The sequence below is a fragment of the Squalius cephalus genome, assembly GCF_949319135.1.
Source record: "Squalius cephalus genome assembly, chromosome: 13".
Taxonomy (NCBI): Eukaryota; Metazoa; Chordata; class Actinopteri; order Cypriniformes; family Leuciscidae; genus Squalius; species Squalius cephalus.
In genome coordinates, this window is record NC_137134.1 from 20,657,854 (window position 1) to 20,677,273 (window position 19,420).

Genomic DNA, 19,420 nt, shown 5'->3' on the forward strand with positions numbered 1-19,420 from the left:
TTTAGATGATTTTACAAGTTTAGAGTTTAATTTGAGTTTAATTCTTCCTCTTCTATAGCAGTGAATGAATCGAAATTTTCCTTAGGGAGACTACACTGCCTGATGCGATACTGTAGTAGACGGTTGCATGGTTATAATTTTCTCCCTGATATTATCAATCTTATAAGTGAAGAAGTTCATAAAGTCATTACTGCTGTGCTGCTTGGAAACTTCTGGGCTTGAAGCTTTATTTTTCGTTAGTTTCGCCACTGTTTCAAATAAATACCTAGGGTTTTGTTTATTTTCTTCTAATAGGGTTGAAAAATAAACAGATCTAGCAGATCTCTCAATCGAGTCAGTGCCGCACTCGTACTGACTCTTATTCTGCCTGACAGAAAGAAAAGCTTGTAGCCCACTGAAGGCGAAGCGTTTTGACCAATCAGATGAAAGGGGTGTTTCAGCGCCACCCACGTGTGCAAATGAAATATCGAACCTATAAACCGATTTGTAAACCACAAACAAACGAGATCACTTTTCTCTTTGAAACCACACCCATACTCACGCCAGACTGATACCAGTCGGCTGCTTTCCAGGGAGTCAGGGCTTTGATGCAGCCATGGCTCGCTCTGATTAGTAAGTGGCTAGATTGCCACGAGCTGGTACACAGGGTTTTAGCCAGCACTGAAGAGGACGCATGTGCAGTAGTCCTAGCTGAAGTACTGATGATGCTGAGGCCATGAGACACAACATCCTCTGAAATCTTTTGAGAGGCGCGAGCGCCCGCTTTGAAAGATGCCGCTAGGTGTTGAATGGTGAGCGCGCGCTCTGGTGTAAGGCGCACTTTCATTTGTATAGAGTCTATTACTGTACCCAGGAAAGAAATACTCTGGCTGGGAGACAGTGTGCTCTTGGAAGCGTTGATCCTGAGACCCAGGCATTCTAGATGGCTGAGGAGCCAGGATCTGTGAGTTATCAACTGCACCTCCGATTGAGCTATAATCAGCCAATCGTCGAGGTAGTTTAATACTCGCACTCTCCGCTGTCTCAGGGGGGTAAGTGCTGCATCCATACACTTTGTAAATGTACAAGGTACTAGTGATAGGCCGAACGGTAGTACTGTGTACTGGTAAGCTTGCCCCTCGAAGGCGAATCTCAGGAATGGCCTGTGATGAGGCGATATTTGGATGTGAAAAAAAGCATCTTTCAGATCCACTGAGAAAAACCAATCCATCAGGTGAATTTGTGCGAGGATCTGCTTGGTTGTCAGCATCCTGAACAAACGCATCATCAGCGCTTTGTTCAGGTGTCTGAGGTCTAGGATGGGCCCAAGGCTGCCATCCGACTGTAAAAGCCCGACTCGCTCTGTGAAAGGGGAACTGGTTCGACAGCTCCCTTTTCTAACAGTTTCGACACTTTGGTGCGAAGAACGTGGGCAACGTCCCTTCTCACTGTCGTTTCGACCACGGCTGAAAAGCGCGGGGGTCTGCGAGCAAACTGTAGCGAGTAGCCTCGTTTTATTATATAGTGTTAAGAAACATTACACTGCACTTTTACAGCATTTATTAATCTTTGTTAATGTTAACATTTACAAATACATTATTACAGTCCAATGTTTTATTTGTTAAAATCAGTTATTGCTAACATGAACAAACTAACGAACCAACAGCTGCATTTTTTGATAATCTAGCGTTAACAAAGCTGAACAAATACAGTAACAAATGTATTACTAATGTTTCTTTCATGTTAATACATTCATTTTAACAAATGAACATTCTTGCAAAGTGATACTGTAAACATTACTTTCCTAATTATGCGAAAGATAAATACATGAGTATAAATAGATGTATCATCCGACGAATAATAGAACGAAATGCTAACATTACTTCCTAATTATTTTAATGTAGCAAGCAAGCAAAATATGATAAGCTAGTAAACTATTTGTGTTTTTCAGCAGTAAAGACAGTTAATGAAAGCTAATAAAAAACAACTCTGTGCTATATGATACACCACAAGACTACAAGATACGATTTAACTTAAAACGAAAATATTTACCATTTTCATCCATTGCTGGCGACTCTGCACTCGCTGTAACCGAATCGCACGTCTCTGGATCGCTCTCTTTGACCTTGCAGCCAACATTAGCTTTCGGCGTAACATTAGTCACTGCTGAACCTCCATCTTCATATGTTGGCTTTGCTGCCTCATCTTCCACCAAGCAACACCAAAAAGAGCAAACAAACAGATGCTTTGGTCCTCTCCATCTTGATCGTTCTGTGATTTTATTAAGCTAGTGTCCTGTCTGAATGAACTTCATTCTTCCCGCTGAAATGGGTGGGGTTGTATGACGTTTGATCCAGGAAGGCGTGTTAAGGACAGGGTTTAGGGCAGTGCTGCGGGGCTATGGCCCGGTGTTGAGCCAAATTATTAACCCCCTAGTATTGGTAGGTTTAGGATTAGTTGTGGGGGAGGGGTGGGGTTAGGATTAGGCAATCAGGTACTGACTTCACCGAGGGGGGTAATAATTTGGCAGGGGGTCGAAATTCGGCACAACACCGGCAGTGGAAACGCAACTTATTTTGAGTCCGGTGCTTGAGGCCCGAGGCCACTGGCCTGGCTCGGCTCGCTGTTAGCCCTGGCTCGCACTGGCCCGACAGTGGAAACGCGGCTATTGTTTTATTAGCTCTAGTTCTTCAGCCACTGATGTTCTGCCACTTCTTGAATGGTTGAACGTTTGGAAGGATCAACCTGGAGCAGAGTACCGATGAAGTCCCGACACGGTTCCCCAACAGCAACGTCATCCGGATAAACCAGAGGTTTCTGCTGAAGACCGAGAAGTCGAAAATAACTGGTTTCATCGAACGGCAACTGTCCAGTCAACATGCAGAATAGAGTCACCCCAAGGCTCCATATGTCATACTTCTTTGGGTCATACGGCCTTCTCATCATGACTTCCGGTGGACAATAGCCTACAGTACCGCAGAATGCGCGACTGAGCTCTGATGGGTCTTGACATCTGCGGGCGAAACCAAAGTCTGTAATCTTTACTTGTTCTTGGGCTGTCAACAGTATGTTTTCGCATTTGAGGTCCCGATGGACGATGTCTGTCTGATGGAGGTAGTTGACAGCACTGACTATCTGAGAGAACAAGGTTTTGCTTTGGACTTCTGGGATACGATTCACTTCAATTATCTTCTGATAGAGATCTTTTGCAGCAGCTTCCATCACGATACCGACTCGCCTACCGGGCATCTCGATAATTTCGTGCATATTGACAATGTGGTCGTGCTTCACTTGTCCTAAAATTGACAATTCCCTTGGCATAAACTTTCGGACGAAATCCCTGGGGGCCTTTTCACGGTCTATGATTTTGATGGCCACGTTACAGCGGTGCCTCTGAGAGGAGTAGAGTTTGACTGTGGAAAAACTGCCTTCACCAAGCGAGGAGAGGAACTTGTAGCCCAAGGATCTCAAAATGTGATCAACAGGCATGGTTGTAGCCTATATCTCACAGGAGTTTAGAAACCTTGGATTGAGTTTGGATCACGTTCCTCACCTTTGCTGCAAAGTGTCTTTTAACAGGCATTGGCATTCATACAGCATTCTATTCTGTGACGTCATAATGGAACACCCACTGATCTATAAAATGACTGGATAGCTCATGACGTCATAAACAGTGACGCCGCAGCGCCGCCGTATTGGTATTCTCTAGTGAGCTCACGCGTTCTATTGAATCAATAGGAAATGTTATGATTTGACTGAGAAAACACTGCCTAACGAGACACCGTTTTTAAATCTAAAGTCTCCCTGTACGTTCTTACAACGAAAACATCCTAAGCATTTAAATGGATATTTGTTTAAAGTCGGAATTTTTTCCTGCTTATTAAAATTGCTTTGATACTGGGGAGAGGAGCTTGGAGAGTGTCTGTCTAGGCTAACAGCAGGCGTCAGTAATGAAGTGTGTTATTTTATGATTTGCCCTTTGAATGAAGAAGAAGACGCTTACCTCCTCGTTAAAATACACGTTTAAAATATAATATTTAATCTTTATTAAAGATTAAAGATCAGTGGTATAGCTAATTAAAACTCCAAAACGTAAACCTAAACGGCAATTTCTTTGCAAAAGGAATAAAAATCTGTCGGCGTTCACTGAAGAGCTATCTTCACAGGTAAGAAAAACAGTTGATAACAGTTGGTGCATAAAGATGATGATACTATTACTTAAATAGTGAATGCTAAAGACCTATATTTTTGTGAATTGGTGAATATTGTTTCGTGGCCACGAAACAATAATACCTCAGCACGTTTTACTAGTTTATTCCCTCGTTTTACTATATTGTGGCCACGTTGTAATTCGTTAAATCAAAATAATGGAGGGAATTAGTTCAACGTGTCCACGATTTATTAAAATGAGGGAACAAATAGGCCTAAGTCGTCGTCGTAACAACGAATTATATATATCGTAATAAAAATAAAATGTGATCATTAGAATACCTAAATTACGTTGCTTGTAAAAATGTTTTTGCCTCAGTGACAGTCAGTTGAAGGGATGGTACAATGTGTGCTCATGATCAGGATGGCATGGCACCAGCTCTGTCAGGAAAAATGCAGATACTTTTCCTAACATTACAGTAGACTGGTTGTAAAACTGACATTTGATGCAAAAATTTACTTAGGCTTGTTTGTTTTTGACCTTTTAAAAATTGATTATTTTAAAATGGATATAGGCTAACTACATTTAAAATAGAGAGAGAGAGAGAGAGATAAAGAGACAGACATGGTCAAGGTTTAAAATTAGAGGTTTAATTTTTTTAATCTTCAGTGAATTCATGCTGGCAAGGATTGCTGGAAATTGAAACTGTTCTTTATCTTATTGATTTTTGTACAGAACAAGCTTGTCCAGAGTTTTGCGCAGCTGTCTGCAATACACTTAATGAGAAAGAAAATATGATTGTTGTATGGTTCTAGGTTGAACGTGTGCTTCAAGTTCCTTAAGTGCAGAGCCACCATGGAGTTCCAGAACCTGTGTGGATAGCCTGGTTTTAATATTGCTGTCCAATTCTGAGATGTGCCTTGTGAGTAAGTGCTGTTGAATACACCTCTCAGCTGTTTTGCAGATTTTTAGGACACTGTCTGATGGTCTGATAAGTCCACCTCGGGACTTCGTGTTGATGAGGGTGTGTCCAAACTCATCTTGGAAAGAGCTCTCTACACTGAGTCCTGATAAACAGGTAGGGCAGTGAATCTTCTTCGTAGCTGTTCTGACTATGAAGCCAGCTATGTATCCGACCACAGCCTCTTTAAACATGGACAGACTGGGAAGGCTTGCTGGGAAGGCTAGGTGATATTTGTTTCCGTGTTCTCTTCTGCTTCAGGTTGCGTGTTGCTTCGCCGAAATGACAACATATCAGAAGGTGTTGCCTCCAGTCCCACTGTGCTGTCCAGTGGAGAGCAGAGTTGCCACTGGCTTTGATGGCATGTCTCACTACCATTCTTTTGAATGCTGACTTGAACTGCCTCGCTGTGGGATTGTTGTTACATCCATTAGCTGAGCGAATGGCAGCAAAAAACAGCTCAAGGTGGTCCTGGCTAAATTTGAAGGAAAGCAGATATTGTAACTACGATGTCGGTGGTCTCACATACATTTCATATAATTGTTTCAAACTTTTTATTGCCACCAGGATGCCAAGGAAGGCAGTTTTCTTGCCAGTTTCAACAAGGGGTCAACTGTTAATGTCTGGCTCTTTCAATCCAATAATGTAATTGTAAGCTTCCATTAAGAAGGCCATGTTGGTGTTTTCATTAACGGGCCTCGGGACTTTTAAATCCCCTGGCGATGGGAATTTCTGGAATTCATCAGAAATTCATCAGATCAAAAAGGCGGTCGAATGTCTCCTGATATTTACATGTTGGCTCACACTCAGCAAACTGCAGGTGTCGCTCGCATAACCCGAGGGCATCTGCCACACTGGCACTTAGGGTCTGTGCAGCAAGGTTTACCTTCATTTTTTGACTTTGCCAATCTATATGAGCTGATCTCAGTTTGTTCCCTAGATGTAGCCTTTCGTCCTTTTGTCAGTGTAAAGACATCCAGCTCTTTACGTTAAATTTGTTGAGTTAACAATTAGTTAAAACTAATAAAATAATAAAACATAGATTAAATTAAGATGCTAACTATATATTTATATTTAGCATTGCTTGTTCCACCACGCAAATGACTGTTTTTAAGGTGACAATCTGTTACACGTTTGAAGATTTACTGTATCTTGAAGATTGTTGTATTGTATTGTATCTTCTGTTATAAAGATGAAGATTGACATTTCGTTAATTAAAAAATAAGCACATAATGTTGTAAAAATTAAACAACTTATGTTCTGTTAGATGTTCTGTGTTTTGACTACTTTTTAAATTTTGTAAAATAATATCTCTAGGTAATGAACATATATTAACAAAAAAAAATCATATATATTATTTATAAAACATATATAAAATACATATAGCCTATTAAAAAAAGGCCTCATTGATTATTTTTGCCTGGGGCAAACTCAGTGTTGGTTCGCCTCTGGGTGAGGTAAACCCAAGTTGAAGGTCTCCCTGAATAGAATTGCAGTGTAAGTGCAAACGACTTAAGGGCTGGGTGGTATTTTGTGTTAACACATTTTTTTTGGGGGGGGGGGGGGGGGGGGATTTCTGACAGGATTCCTGACAGGATCTTTTGGAAATCTACAAAGTTGTACACAAAAAGCCAAATAAAGTTTTCATTTACACAACATTAAGCACATGGTTTGACAGTTTTTGAACATACTTGATTAGAGCTGTTAAACTTGGCAGATAAACAATTTTAACAGTCAAATAAAACAATGAAAGATTTGTCACTGAAGAAAAATTGTACTTAAAGTATAGCTCTTTCTGATTGTGTTTTATAGATCAGTAGTTTGTTCAAATACTGTAAGTGTTTGATTATTTAGCAAGGCTACATGTTCAGGAAATGCATAATACAAATTGTATGGGTTAGTAGGCCTAACTGTAAATGGAATCTGCACGAAGCTCTTTTGAAGCTGTCAAATGGTGTCACTTCACTATTGGACACTTAATTGTGATTATTGCTGTACCGAGGTTTCTTATAGGCTACAGGTGACTGGGTTTTTTTTTAGTTTTTTTTTTAAGCATTACTCTTCTCTCGGAGAAAACAACACGGGAATGGCGACAATTGTGCTAATACATTACTACTTATAGGGCTTGAATCACAACCTGTGGGCAGTTTTTCATTATATAGATCAGTGGGAACACCACACACAAAACATGCTGTTAAGAAACAGTCATTTAGCCCACTGATTTTTATCTTTACTCAATTAAATCCCAATTAACGTCTGATATAGTTTTGTATTTGCTTAATTTTTCTCAAGTTAGACTGACTGTTTGATCGTTTAAATTTTATTTATTTTTTGTCCGTCGTTTACTGTTGTCAAAATTGCCCAAAGTCATAAACACAGCAACATTTAAATCGTTTTGGTTTGTTCTGACTCGCCCTGCTCCAGTCAAAAATAAAAAATGGAAGTGTTTTTCACCCCGACCAATTATGGATGACAGTGTCCGACTTTATGACTAAAAAATAAAGGTAACAACTTTATATCTCAGACTTAATATCTCATATTTGCCATTTTCTTCTCATCACCTATTAATATCTCACAATGTGACTTTAAACACTAATCCACAATGACGTTTTTATTTTTCACTATTTAGGCGGAAAACAGGCTTCCACCACTGATATAAACCTTAAAAATAATTCTAAATGTTTAGTGCACATTCATAGAAAATAAAAATTAGGCTTTTAGTAGCATGTTATTTTACATTTAGTGCATCTAACAAAACTGTGTAGGAGGCCACCATTGTGAAACATTCATTAGAAGAGCTCAAACACTCCCCCATCATCATGAACCTTCACAGGCCTAGAGATCCTCCCCTTCAGAACACAGGAGCTGAACAGACACCAGATGAAACCTCACAGCAGATGCTCCTCTCACTGAACACCGCATGCTTCTCGCAGACATGGAGAAAAGAGCAGAAACATCTCATTCTTCAAGATCTGGACGGACAAAGAGGGAGCCGTCACCTTCTCCTAAAGAGAGAAAAAGCAAAGCACCCAAATCCGTCAAGCTCCAAGAGCCCCACAAAAGAAAAGAAAAACCAGAAGTGACTGAAGAAGAAGAAAGTGGTGAATCCAAAGAGCCTCAGATGATCTCCAGCAGCACTGTTGTAAATGTAGACAGCGTGAGGGAGCAAATTAAAGAAGATCGAGAGGAGTTATTGGGGTTATTGGAGACTGAGGGGCCTGGAGAAGGTAAGTTTAGACAAGAAAACATTGAAAAAAAGACGGAGAACCTGAGTCACTCAACATTTATTTTTCTCGAAAGGCTTAAAGAAGAGATACCTTGGAGTTAGTGAGCAGCTTCTCATAGTTTTGGTCCTGTCTGTGGTGATCTTCTTCTTTCCTATTTTAATCTGGTTCTGTGTAAAGGTATGCTTTCAGTTTTTGAGACCAAATATTACAAATCAAGATATATTTGATAACTCTTTTAATTTCCAATAACTATAATTTATAACCGTTATTATAAATAAAATTGTTTATTTGTAGATTGTGAGAGAACATGAGAGAGCTGTGATATTTCGGTTGGGGCATTTATTGCAGAAGAGACCCAGGGGCCCTGGTATGTTATCATTTACATATTAACACTTTTACATATAGTATATTTGCAGTTTTTATGTGAAGAATGTATTATAAAAAAATGTAAATAATTTTTTACAATACATCTAATTTTAAAATATTTCATTATAAATAATTAGTGCTGTAAAATTGATTAATGGCATCTAACATAAAAGTTTGTAAATATATAATATATACGTGTGTGGTATATATATAAATGTATATACTGTTTTTAAGTTTAGTCAACTGATCCCTTTACATTACCACAAAACATTATTTTTAATAATTTAATATATTTGCATTTTATTACATGCATGTTTAATTTTCCTGCAGGGCTGATGTTTTATCTCCCATTTTTGGATGTGTGCCATATAGTGGACGTTCGTCTGAAAATACTAAAGATCCCTCCTCACACGGTAACGTAACAAAAAAAGCCTCCATATTTTCTGCATGCGTATGTTTGCATTGTATTTTCTGAAACGACCTCCGAGTCATCAAATGAAGTGCACTCTAAAAAGCTGACAACGACAAATACCATCCCACTGACGCATATATGTAAACATGAGGGAGGCATTTGGTCACTGCAAGTCTCTAGACTGGGCTTTCGTGTAGCTCATGGTGCGGGCAACACCAAGGTCATGGGTTCGATTCCAGAGAAAATAACTTAGAAAATGTATATATGTACCTTGAGTCGTTTAGGATAAAGTCGTTTTAGCGTCTGCTAAATGAATAAAAATAAACACCGTATGATTTGAATGTCCTTCCATCCTCAGGTGGTGACCAAAGATCTGGTGTGTACCGAAGTGAGTGCGGTGTGTTACTATCGTATCGAGAATGTGTCCGTGTTTTATTCATCCCTCGCCGGTGTCCCAGATGTGCTGCAGGCTCTGACCCAGGTCTCCGTTAGAGAGATACTGGCCCATCATGCCTTCACTGATATTTTGCTGGACAGGAAACAGATGGCCCAGGAGGTTCAGGTACCTCAACAGATACTACACCCCATGAGGTCTTGAAATAATAAGTTTAAACGAAGTTTTCATTTGTCGGACAGGTCACTTTAGATTCGGTAACCTGCAGGTGGGGAATCAAAGTGGAAAGAGCGGAAATGTAAGTACATAATGTAAATAACAGATTAAACTCCAAAGGACGTTCCATGGAGTTACTCATATGTCCACTGTTGCAGAGAAGAAATCAGTCTTCCACCTGCGCTTCAACACAACTTCGCTGTGGAGGCCGAAGCGAGACGTCAGGCACAAGTCAAAGTAAGGCCAATGGTGCAAAATGGGATTCAAACCTACAACCCTTTAGTTACCAACCCAGCTCTACTGTATCACAGGTGATCGCGGCGGAGGGAGAAAAGGCAGCTTGTGAAGCTTTGAAGGCCTCGGTGGAGTCTCTCTCTGGTTCTCCGCTGGTCGTGCACCTTCGACTCCTGCAGCTCCTCCACAATCTGCGCTCGGAGCAGCCCGCTGTGGTCCTCAACATACCTCCTGATGTCCTGACCCAATCCATCGACCTCGCCAGTTTGACCCGACCTGCCAATCAAAGCCTGACCGCAGCTGACGGCTCCGAAGATGCTCCCAAAGACTCACCCATGATGTAAAGACAACGCGTCTGTCAGTGTTTACTTGTGAAGACGTGAGCAGCTTCATGCTACTAATTTTACGTAGGTATGCATAATATATTGGTACTCACTTAAAGCTAATCTTTAAAAAACACTATCATTTAATAACACTGTTAAATGTAATCTTAATCATTAATGATATGTGCAATACAAGCACACTTTAAATACAGATGTGTCTATTAAATACTTTATTACTTTGCCCCACATGAGCTCTAGTACGGTTTTTATTCGCATTTAGTGTTTCTTGGTGTCTCTGGACAGTTTCGAGCTGGCTTCAGATTTCTGACTTCTTGTCTTCTGAGCTTCAGAAGTTGCGACAGGGGTGCTGGGGGTCTTGGGTGCTGGTGGAACCTTCTTCTTGCTCACTGAAAATAGTCAGAAAATAGATATAGGTCAGTTCATATCATATATACAACATTTACATTAATAACAAAGACATTTTTATTGGTTTTGTTTACTTATTTGACCAACTTAAACTATATACTGACACCTAGTGGTGTGGATGCAACAATACATATGGCTTCAACATGGCAATTTTTATTTTTAACATATAAATTTTAACGTTTTTAATTTTATGGTACTAAATTATATTGCAGTAGTTATAATTAATTTATTCACTTTCTAAGCATGGACCTGAAAATGAAATTTCCAACTTAAACGGTCATAAATCTTAAGTTTGGCCTCTTTTTTTTTTAAAGAGACACTTGGCAGATCATTGCTGAAGTGAAAGTTTAAAAAAGTGAACTTGAAAAAAGTTATACCATTTTACATTTATTGTTAAGAAAATGCACAAAAACACCATTTTCAGTTTTTATATGAAATATATATTTTCCAAAACACGTTTTACTTTAAAACTATGAAAAAATCTAAACAAGCTGTGTTCCAAATTTGGTTGATATCTTAAAAAATTATATCTAAAAAAATTTGGTTGCAGTACCAAACACTTCCAACAGATTAAATGAATCTCCCATTCATTTCCAATGCGGCCATTTTTGATCACAAACAATACAAGTGTGACTATTTTTTTCAGGACCATTTAACCTTTTCGAATCATGTCTTTGTTTTTGTTTTTTTGTGTTCACACAGCAAGTGTCAAAACCTTTACCAAGTTTCGTACTATTCCAATGAATAAAAAAAAAAAACAGAGGGTTAAAATTGCAAGAAACTACTTCAAAGCCCATTTAAGGCCTAAGAATAAGACTTAAAAGATCTCCCAACACAAATTAAGGTGTGGTCACATTTACCGCAGTTTGGCAAATTTTCAGAGGCAAAATCCAAATTTCAATAGGAATCTACCATTTTGGGAATTTTGTCCGAAAGATTTCCCCACACACTTCACAACAGGTCACACAAATCTGCCACGTTGACCAACAGAAATCTGTTTGATTTGAAAGTTACTTCTGTGTGAGCAGTGCTTCATACTTCGTTACACTTTTGACAATAGACAAACGACAATGGACCTTTGTGCCCACAATATATGTGACTGCACCTTTACCCGTCTTGTTCAGTATCTGAAGTGTAATGTTAGCCTCTGACACACTTACACTTGGTCTCCACACTGGGACGAGCCTGTAACTGCCTCTCCAGATCTTGTATCTTGTCCAGAGCTGCCTGCAGGTCTTCCTCTGCCTTTAACGCTCGTTCCTCCGCACTTATAGCCTGTGTTTCTACCTCCCTGGGAAATATAGCTTATGTAGAAAGAACTATGGGATCTCATTAAAGAGAAATTTAAGTTCACAATGCTAATACTTACAGAAGCTCTTGCTGAAGAGTTCTCACTGTTTCTAATGCATTGAAGGCATCCTGGGCATTTTCAGTGTGAGGAGACAGCACAAGTTCTTCAGTCTAGAAAAAATTAAGATTTTGATGATTAATGCTTTACACTCTGTAGATGGGAAGCTGATCACATGTAGAAGATACGATATACTCACCCCTCTAAGTTGGACGGTGTCCTCTCCTAAGTTCTTCTCAGTGATATTGGCATCATAATCAACTAGCTTGATGACTGAGCCATCTTTGTCATGTCTGCTGGCTGTTTCATCCCCCTGTGGAGGTGATTTGGTGGCATTTAATAGTGTTATTGGGTGCTAATCCATTGGACCAAGCTAGCTATAAGGCTAGCAAGCAAACAGCTTATATGAAAAAGTGTTAGTTACATATTCATCAGCTCTTTGGAAAGAATAAGGCCCAATGGAATCTTTCATGGCTGGTTCCTCTTCTTCTTCTTCTTCGGTAGGTTCCTCTGGTTGTTGCTCAACCTAAGAAGATGAACAAGGAAGTTATTCACATTTTGTACTACTTAGCAAAGCTGTATTCTACCACAGAGTCCATACGGATGTCACTCACAGGCTGTGTTACAGTTTTTCCAGACAACTGCAGTTCTACCATGTTTCCCTTCACATCTGACAGTAGTATCCGGCAGGTCTCCACCCACTCACCACACTCTTTCTGAACAAACACAGTGCACAAGACGCAGTGGCATTTCAGGCAGGATGTCAATCTTTATTGCTACTCTATTGCTAGATCTTAATTGCTAAGCACCTGAAGTTTGGCTAGTTGATACAACTCATTCTCTGTGTCAGTTGTGTTCTTCCGGATCATCTCCTCCACAACAGCCTGACAAGAGCTGCACGACAAGTTGTTTAATGAATTTCAGCTTAACCATAACTAGCTAAGGTGTATCCTCTCAAGATGTTGAGTTTAGTGAGGGTACCTTGTGATATACTTAGAAAAGTAGTCAAGCTTCCCCGAGAGGTTCCTAGCATCCTCCTCTAGCTTCTCAACAGACACGTCCACAATGAAGTTCAATTCGGGCGTTGGAAGATACGGTTCCTGGTCATCCGAATGGACTGGCACCATTAGTAGCAGAAGGTCCACCATCCAGCGAATCAGCTTTGTGTGAAGTGAAGCTACCTGCCAACACAAGATGAGATCATTACTCATGGCGTAGGGCGTCCAGTCCTGCTCCTGGAAGTCCACCTTAATGCAGAGTTTCACTCGAGTCTTAGATAACACACCTGAACCAGCTAATCAAGGTCTTCAGGATTACTCTAAATGTCCATGGCTGCATTTCCCAAAAGCATAAGTAGATCATAGAGACCATTGGCTTACAATGCCTTTTGGAGACGCAGCAGTCCTGCTCTAAGCCAAGATGAGTGATGAGTGATCATGAGTGATGATGCTTGTTTTGTCAAGCCCAGGGCAGCGTTTCCCAAAAGCATTGTACGTCTAAGTTGATCGTAGAGACCATTGGTGGCAATTATTCTACAATCAATTTAGGCTTACAATGCTTTTGGGAAACGCAGCCCAGGTCAGTTGAACTCTGCAGGAAGGTGACCTCCAGGAACAGGTATGAACACCCCTTAGGGAATGAAAGAAAGGTTACACAGGTCTGTGCTGTACCTCGTCACGAAGCCTCATATTTTCACAGTGGAAAAAGTTTTCTTGAGAGAACAGGAATTCCTTCATTGTCTTGAAGACATCATCCAATTCAATCCTGTCACAGACACATACAGGGAAATTGAACATGGTTCAACCAGAAACATGAATCAAGTCTTGTGTCCAAATTTCTGTCCATGTAGATCGTTCCAAATCATGGAGGCTCCATATGAGGCTCCATTTCAGTTACGATGCTGCCTTAGAAAGTAGCCGCTAATTTAGACAGTACATAAAGGCACTTACTAGATTTTTCAAGATAGCTATAATGTTTGTCCCTTGCATCTCTCTTACTTGGTGTGGGGTTTCTTTTTAGCCCTGTCACGTTCTAACTGTGTGCTGTCCACTAGCAGAAGAGCCTCCTCAGACATATTCATCATGTTGCCAAGAGCTTCTTCCAACATAAGGGAATCACCCGAAGACTGCTTCTCTGGAAGTCCACTCAAGGCCTTTAACTTTCTCAACCAGAACTCCATAGTTTCAATAAGCAACATTAGCGTTGCGTGAATACCTGCATTAACAACCAAGAGCAGACATTGAAATCCATTGGGAAAAAAAAGACTATGTCAGGAACCAAAGGCCTTGGTTCTCACCACTTTCTCCATTGATACGGATTCCCAGTTGATTCTGGAGCTCAGTGATGGTCTTTGCCAGCTCCCTCATGGCCTCCTGGCCTTTAGGTGGCACTCCATCTAAACCAGGGTGTCTCCTAAAGAGCTGGAGGCAAACATCAATCCAGGACTCTTGTAGGTTAGTTAACATGTCAAGTGTTTCCTGACCAGACACTAGGTCCTCCCCTCCATAACGCTCACACTGCTGCATCAACACCTATAGTTGGAACATAGATAGCTATAATTTTTACATTTAAAGTTAAACAGTTTTACAAAGATAATGGAGTAAGAAATAAAAAAGGATTGCTAACCTTTGACCATTGCTTCAGGTCTTCAGACAGCTCGTCAACTTTCATATTAGGGTTCCTAACGAACCATAAAAGAGCCAATAAAAGTCAATAAAAATCATATAAATACAAAGAAAACAAGCAACATTTTCTTCACTGACCTTGATTTGTCTTCATAAAATTTGTGCCACTTGACAAAATTAGCATTGACAGATTTGATGGTCTCACGCTGGTTGCTTTCAGCCTTTCTGAGATTCTTCATGAAGTTGGTCAGTTTATCTTTCCATCGGTCAGTCAATTCCATGAAATGGGATACATCCTCCGAGTCCTGTGAATAAAAATAACATGGATATAACCATTAGTCTACATGTTATAGTCTTGACAGACTGAGGTAAGAGGTATTGTAAGTGTACCTTTGTTGTTAGGAAACCAGTGAAACGATCTGCAGTCTTGGCCCAGGTCTGCTCACTAATATTTAGCCGTCTGACCAGATGAAGTTTATTTATCTTTACTATCTGAAAGAAAAATGTGAGACATTTAGACTAAAATATTATAAATTCTTTCAATATGAGAGTCCAAATTAGTGAATTATGCTTGTTATCTAACATGTCAAGGGGAATGTGACAAAAGATCACCTTGACTGCAAGACTGTAGGTGGCTTTTCTCCAGAGGTCTCTTTCATCATATAGCTGGGACATCTGTCCTTCAAGTCTTCTCCTCTGCAGCTCATAAAGCTCATGGTACTCTGCCACAATACTGCAGAATGAATGTTATTTCAACCAGACAGATATAAAGTTTCAATAAATCAATGTGAATCCGCAGTAAACACTCCGTTCACACTAATAAACTGGTTTAATGATTCATTCACGCACTTTGCATTGCGTTGTGACTCCTCCAGGGCTATAGCAAGCTCCTCTTTGGTTTCCTCTGCCTCTTTGGACACACTCTCATCATGTTGTTTCAAAGAACTCAGGTCCCTTTTAGAGATTAAATATACATAAGGTAAAAAAATTAAATATTCACACTCAATTGTCAATTTTTAAGTTGTGTTAAGCTTACATATTAAGCTTTGCAATGGAGTTTTTGAAGCGAATGATGTCTTCAGTGAGTCTGCGGTCTAGAGCCTTCTGCGCTAAGGTTTCTGTGTGCAGACCCTTCACCTGCCGTGGGATACGGTCGAGTAGAGACACATACCTCTGCCTAGACAAGTGGAAGAGGAAGTGAAGTCACTCTCTAATGAAAACACAGAGAAGGGAAAAAAAGAGGTAAAACAGTGACGGAGACCTGAGCTTGGCGAGGAGCTGACCCCTCTCGGCACATTCAACGCTGACCTGGCGGATTAGCTCGTGGAATACTACGTTGTAGATGTTCTGCTCAATTTGAACCAGCTCCAGTAAATTTTCAATCTGAACAGACAAAGCATTATGAAATCATTTACGGTTTGTGATGCAGCTGCTGTAAGATCCAATCCAGGTGGCTGCTTCATCTTTCAAAAAAAAGTTTCTTTGCAAACACTCCATTACACTGCGCCTCGTTTACAAAACCAAATGCTCTGAACAAACATATAATCCTTCAACGCGATCCACAACACCAATAAAATCAACCATCTGCTTCTTTCCAACGCTGGGAAGTCTGTACAGAGACACAAACTAGCTGTTTAAACTGCCAAAGCTAACGTTCATTCACTCTTCCATTTGTCCTGTTGTCTGCAGACTCAAGCGTATATGTATCCAGTATACTGTATCCAGTGTAGACAGCTTCAGTGATTATAATGGGTTACATTTACTTCTGACGTGACGCTCACATCCAGTGTAGGCAAATGTCAGCCGTTAAGCAACTGAATGCCAGTGGGCGGGGCCTATGGTGCGCTGATCTGTAACTATTCGTCGATTCTTGCTCTGGTGGCGGGCATATGCAAATGCATTTTCCTGTGATGTCACAGATTCCGCAATATCAAAACGTGCCTTTAAATGCTTTATTTGTAATAAGGAGCTATAAAACCTGCAGGATGTTTTAGTGGCACAAAGACACATTTGATTTCTCTTGTCATGAGCCTTTTAAAAACCATTGGGAAAAAAAAACGAACCTGTGAGACTTCGGTTAGCTCTTGAGACTCTTGATTGACACCTGCTTTTTCCAACATTTTGTCCATCACCTTCATTAACTGAATCACCTCAAGACGACCGTTTGGTTTCCTAGTGGTTGTTTAGAAAATATTATAAATATTAATATCAATCATTTCAAATAAAGAAAGAAAAATTAGACATCCATATGACATGTCTTCCTAGTTTTTGTTTAGAAAATATTTAAAATATTGTTAATTTATAAATAAATTAATGAATCTTAAATAAATATGTTAGAGCAACTTACAATGATGGAAAGGCTCTTAGCTTCTTCTTGTCATCTTCTAGGATAACTGTGAATTTGCTAAAAAAAAAATAAAAAAATTGCCAAACATTTAGCTGTAGTACTAAAAGAGAGATGTTGTCACTGACCAAAGCTCACTTACTCTTCATAGCACTGCAGTCCCTTAAGGCCTTTGTTTTTTATGATGTGATATTCTTCTGGGATTAAAGTTTCCAGTGAACTCGAGTCCTTCGACCCAAAAACAACAACATGAAGTTACAACATATAAAAAAGACACTGTGCATCAAATTCAGTTTATTCTCCAGTCACTTGCATTGTGATCTCCTTGAAACTGAGCAGAGCTTCTTTCAGCCATTTGTGGGAGAGACACTCGGTCCCTCTGAGACACCAGAGCATCACAGAGAAATGATATGTCTCTGTTCAGATTCAAACAAACACAGTGAGCTAGAATGTCTTCAGTGTATTATGGATAAATGTATGTGTTATGTGCAATGATTCACTCCAACCTTCCAGCTCCAGTCAGAGAGGTTGGCTGGTTGAGAAAGTATTGGTATTTATTGCGTCTAGTGGGATGGTGCCACACTGCATCAGGGCGGTGCGTGAAACATACCTGGTGAAACAGGTCAAAAGAGCTGATTCAGTTACTAGAAACAATTTTGGCGAAGGTTATTTTACCAAGTACAACATGTTCCTGGATCAATGTCTTTCTCGATCCTGGAACAACATTCCAATCAACCAATCAGATTGAGGGACACGATTACAGTTTATGTCAAGTTTAGGGTTAGGTGCTTCTACATCAGTGTTATTCACCTATCATTTCCCTCTGATTTTAGGGATAATTTATGGATAGGGATAGGATTAGGACTACATTTACAGACAGTAGTTGTTCCCAGATCAATGTTGATCTTACTTGGCAAAATCATGGTGAAAGATACTCAAGTGCCACAAACCTTGAAATCCTTAGGAGTTTTGGTTAATCTGAGGGGTCCGAGTCTATCTTGAGGACATTTGGTGGACGTTAAAGTTGCGAGGAGCTCATCTGGGATTGAATCGTCACGCACTTGCAGGCTGCTTCCGTCTTTTATATGTGTCCTCTCCCTCACCTGAGGAAGCTCTGTGGCCACTAGACAGATGAATAACATACGTAAATAAATAAGAATAACAGAAAAGGTTTGTGACGTGGCACATGTCCTAAATGAATATTAGGAATAACAAAAAACTAATTTGGTGAAATTACATGAATACATTTATAATAGGCTAGGAAAAAAAGTGTTGGTAACCAGAAAGTTTACAGCACCCACTGACTTAATAGTAGGGGAAATAAAATACTATAGAAGGCTGTTTGGTTGCCAACATACTTTAAAATATCTTCTTTTGTGTTCGTCAGAAGACAGAAACTCGTAACGTTACAAGTTTGGAACAACTTAATGAAGGTGAGTAAATGATGACCTAGGCTAAGTTGTATGGGTGAACTATCCCTTTAAGAAAGTTTTTGATGTGGCATTAAAATAAACACACAAACAAATAAATATTAAGTCAAACAAAGATTATGTAAAGTGAATTCTGTAATTATTGATCATATATAAGAGTTTCCTCACTGTTATTGACGGCAGTAGTCGATCTCTTCGTCCTGCGACTCTCTGGTTTTGCTCCATCCGGAGGAGACGGGCTGCACTTGACAGACACCGACATATTGAGGCTGTTTAAACTCGCAGGACACTATTTAATTACGAATAATCGCAGAAAAGACGCAAACGCGCGAAAACATGACACTTTCTGCCGTTATCCATGCTAGAATGCGCGTAAACGCTCGCTACTGTGCACGAGCTCCAACTCTTCAATAGAGCAGCTTATAAAAGTTTGTTGCCATGGACGCGTCGCGTGTCTATGTAACTTTCCACAGTTACAAAATCACACTCGAGAGACTCGTTTGAAGATGATACTTTAATAAGTTTTTATTCCCTTGCTAACATATGTTCTTTCCTGTATAAAATTAAGCCTTTTAAATATTCATAAGATGTTTCATGAATATTTTAGCGGGTAATTGATGCCATGGTAGCCAAACAAAGCCCAAACTGGTTGCTGGCCACCGGCGTTGTTGTTGCTGCTGCTAACTAAAACTAAAACTAAAACTAAAAAATAATTTTCGGTAATTGAAATAAAGTAAAATAAAACAAAATTATTAGATGAAAAACAAAAACTGGAACGAATATTAGAAATGTTGCTTTGGCAACAAACTGAAATAAAATTAGGTTGAAGTATAAAAAAATTAAATAAATTAAAGCTACATATAAACTAATCTAAAGAAATAAATAAAATATAAAACCCTTAAAAATTTAAATAAAAAGCTATATAGAAATATAAAGATCTAAATCTGATCAAAAAAAGTTATACCCCCCCCCCCCAAAAAAAAAAC

The 19,420-nt window shown here is 39.6% G+C and overlaps 3 protein-coding genes across 4 annotated transcripts; 1 reads left to right on the forward strand and 2 right to left on the reverse strand.

Moving 5' to 3' along the window:
• Window positions 1-2,661: 2,661 nt before the first annotated feature.
• Window positions 2,662-3,468, reverse strand: LOC307169621 (testis-specific serine/threonine-protein kinase 6-like; the record flags this gene model as incomplete). The annotated part of the gene is made up of 1 exon (XM_079890349.1): window positions 2,662-3,468. The coding sequence occupies one exon, from the start codon at window positions 3,466-3,468 to the stop codon at window positions 2,662-2,664; it is 807 nt and encodes a 268-aa protein (XP_079746475.1).
• A 4,468-nt stretch (window positions 3,469-7,936) lies between these two features.
• On the forward strand, window positions 7,937-10,359 carry nphs2 (NPHS2 stomatin family member, podocin). The gene is made up of 8 exons (XM_079891490.1): window positions 7,937-8,317; window positions 8,391-8,494; window positions 8,612-8,684; window positions 9,014-9,096; window positions 9,454-9,657; window positions 9,732-9,787; window positions 9,864-9,942; window positions 10,017-10,359. The coding sequence occupies exons 1-8, from the start codon at window positions 8,011-8,013 to the stop codon at window positions 10,281-10,283; spliced, it is 1,173 nt and encodes a 390-aa protein (XP_079747616.1). The 5' UTR covers window positions 7,937-8,010; the 3' UTR covers window positions 10,284-10,359.
• A 122-nt stretch (window positions 10,360-10,481) lies between these two features.
• Window positions 10,482-18,778, reverse strand: axdnd1 (axonemal dynein light chain domain containing 1). Of its 2 annotated transcripts, XM_079891486.1 has the most exons (25): window positions 18,603-18,778; window positions 17,955-18,127; window positions 17,511-17,614; window positions 17,318-17,420; window positions 17,147-17,232; window positions 17,008-17,064; window positions 16,724-16,832; window positions 15,922-16,043; window positions 15,697-15,837; window positions 15,510-15,614; window positions 15,273-15,393; window positions 15,051-15,152; window positions 14,799-14,965; window positions 14,662-14,716; window positions 14,333-14,567; window positions 14,034-14,250; window positions 13,707-13,800; window positions 13,018-13,217; window positions 12,846-12,930; window positions 12,651-12,752; window positions 12,461-12,562; window positions 12,236-12,349; window positions 12,058-12,149; window positions 11,849-11,979; window positions 10,482-10,669 (listed from the first exon to the last, which is right to left on the reverse strand). In XM_079891486.1, exons 1-25 carry the CDS (start codon window positions 18,694-18,696, stop codon window positions 10,539-10,541), a joined length of 3,042 nt encoding a protein of 1,013 aa, XP_079747612.1. In that variant the 5' UTR covers window positions 18,697-18,778; the 3' UTR covers window positions 10,482-10,538. The 2 variants fall into 2 exon arrangements, with proteins under 2 accessions (XP_079747612.1, XP_079747613.1); XM_079891487.1 differs by lacking the exons at window positions 17,318-17,420; window positions 17,511-17,614.
• Window positions 18,779-19,420: the final 642 nt, after the last annotated feature.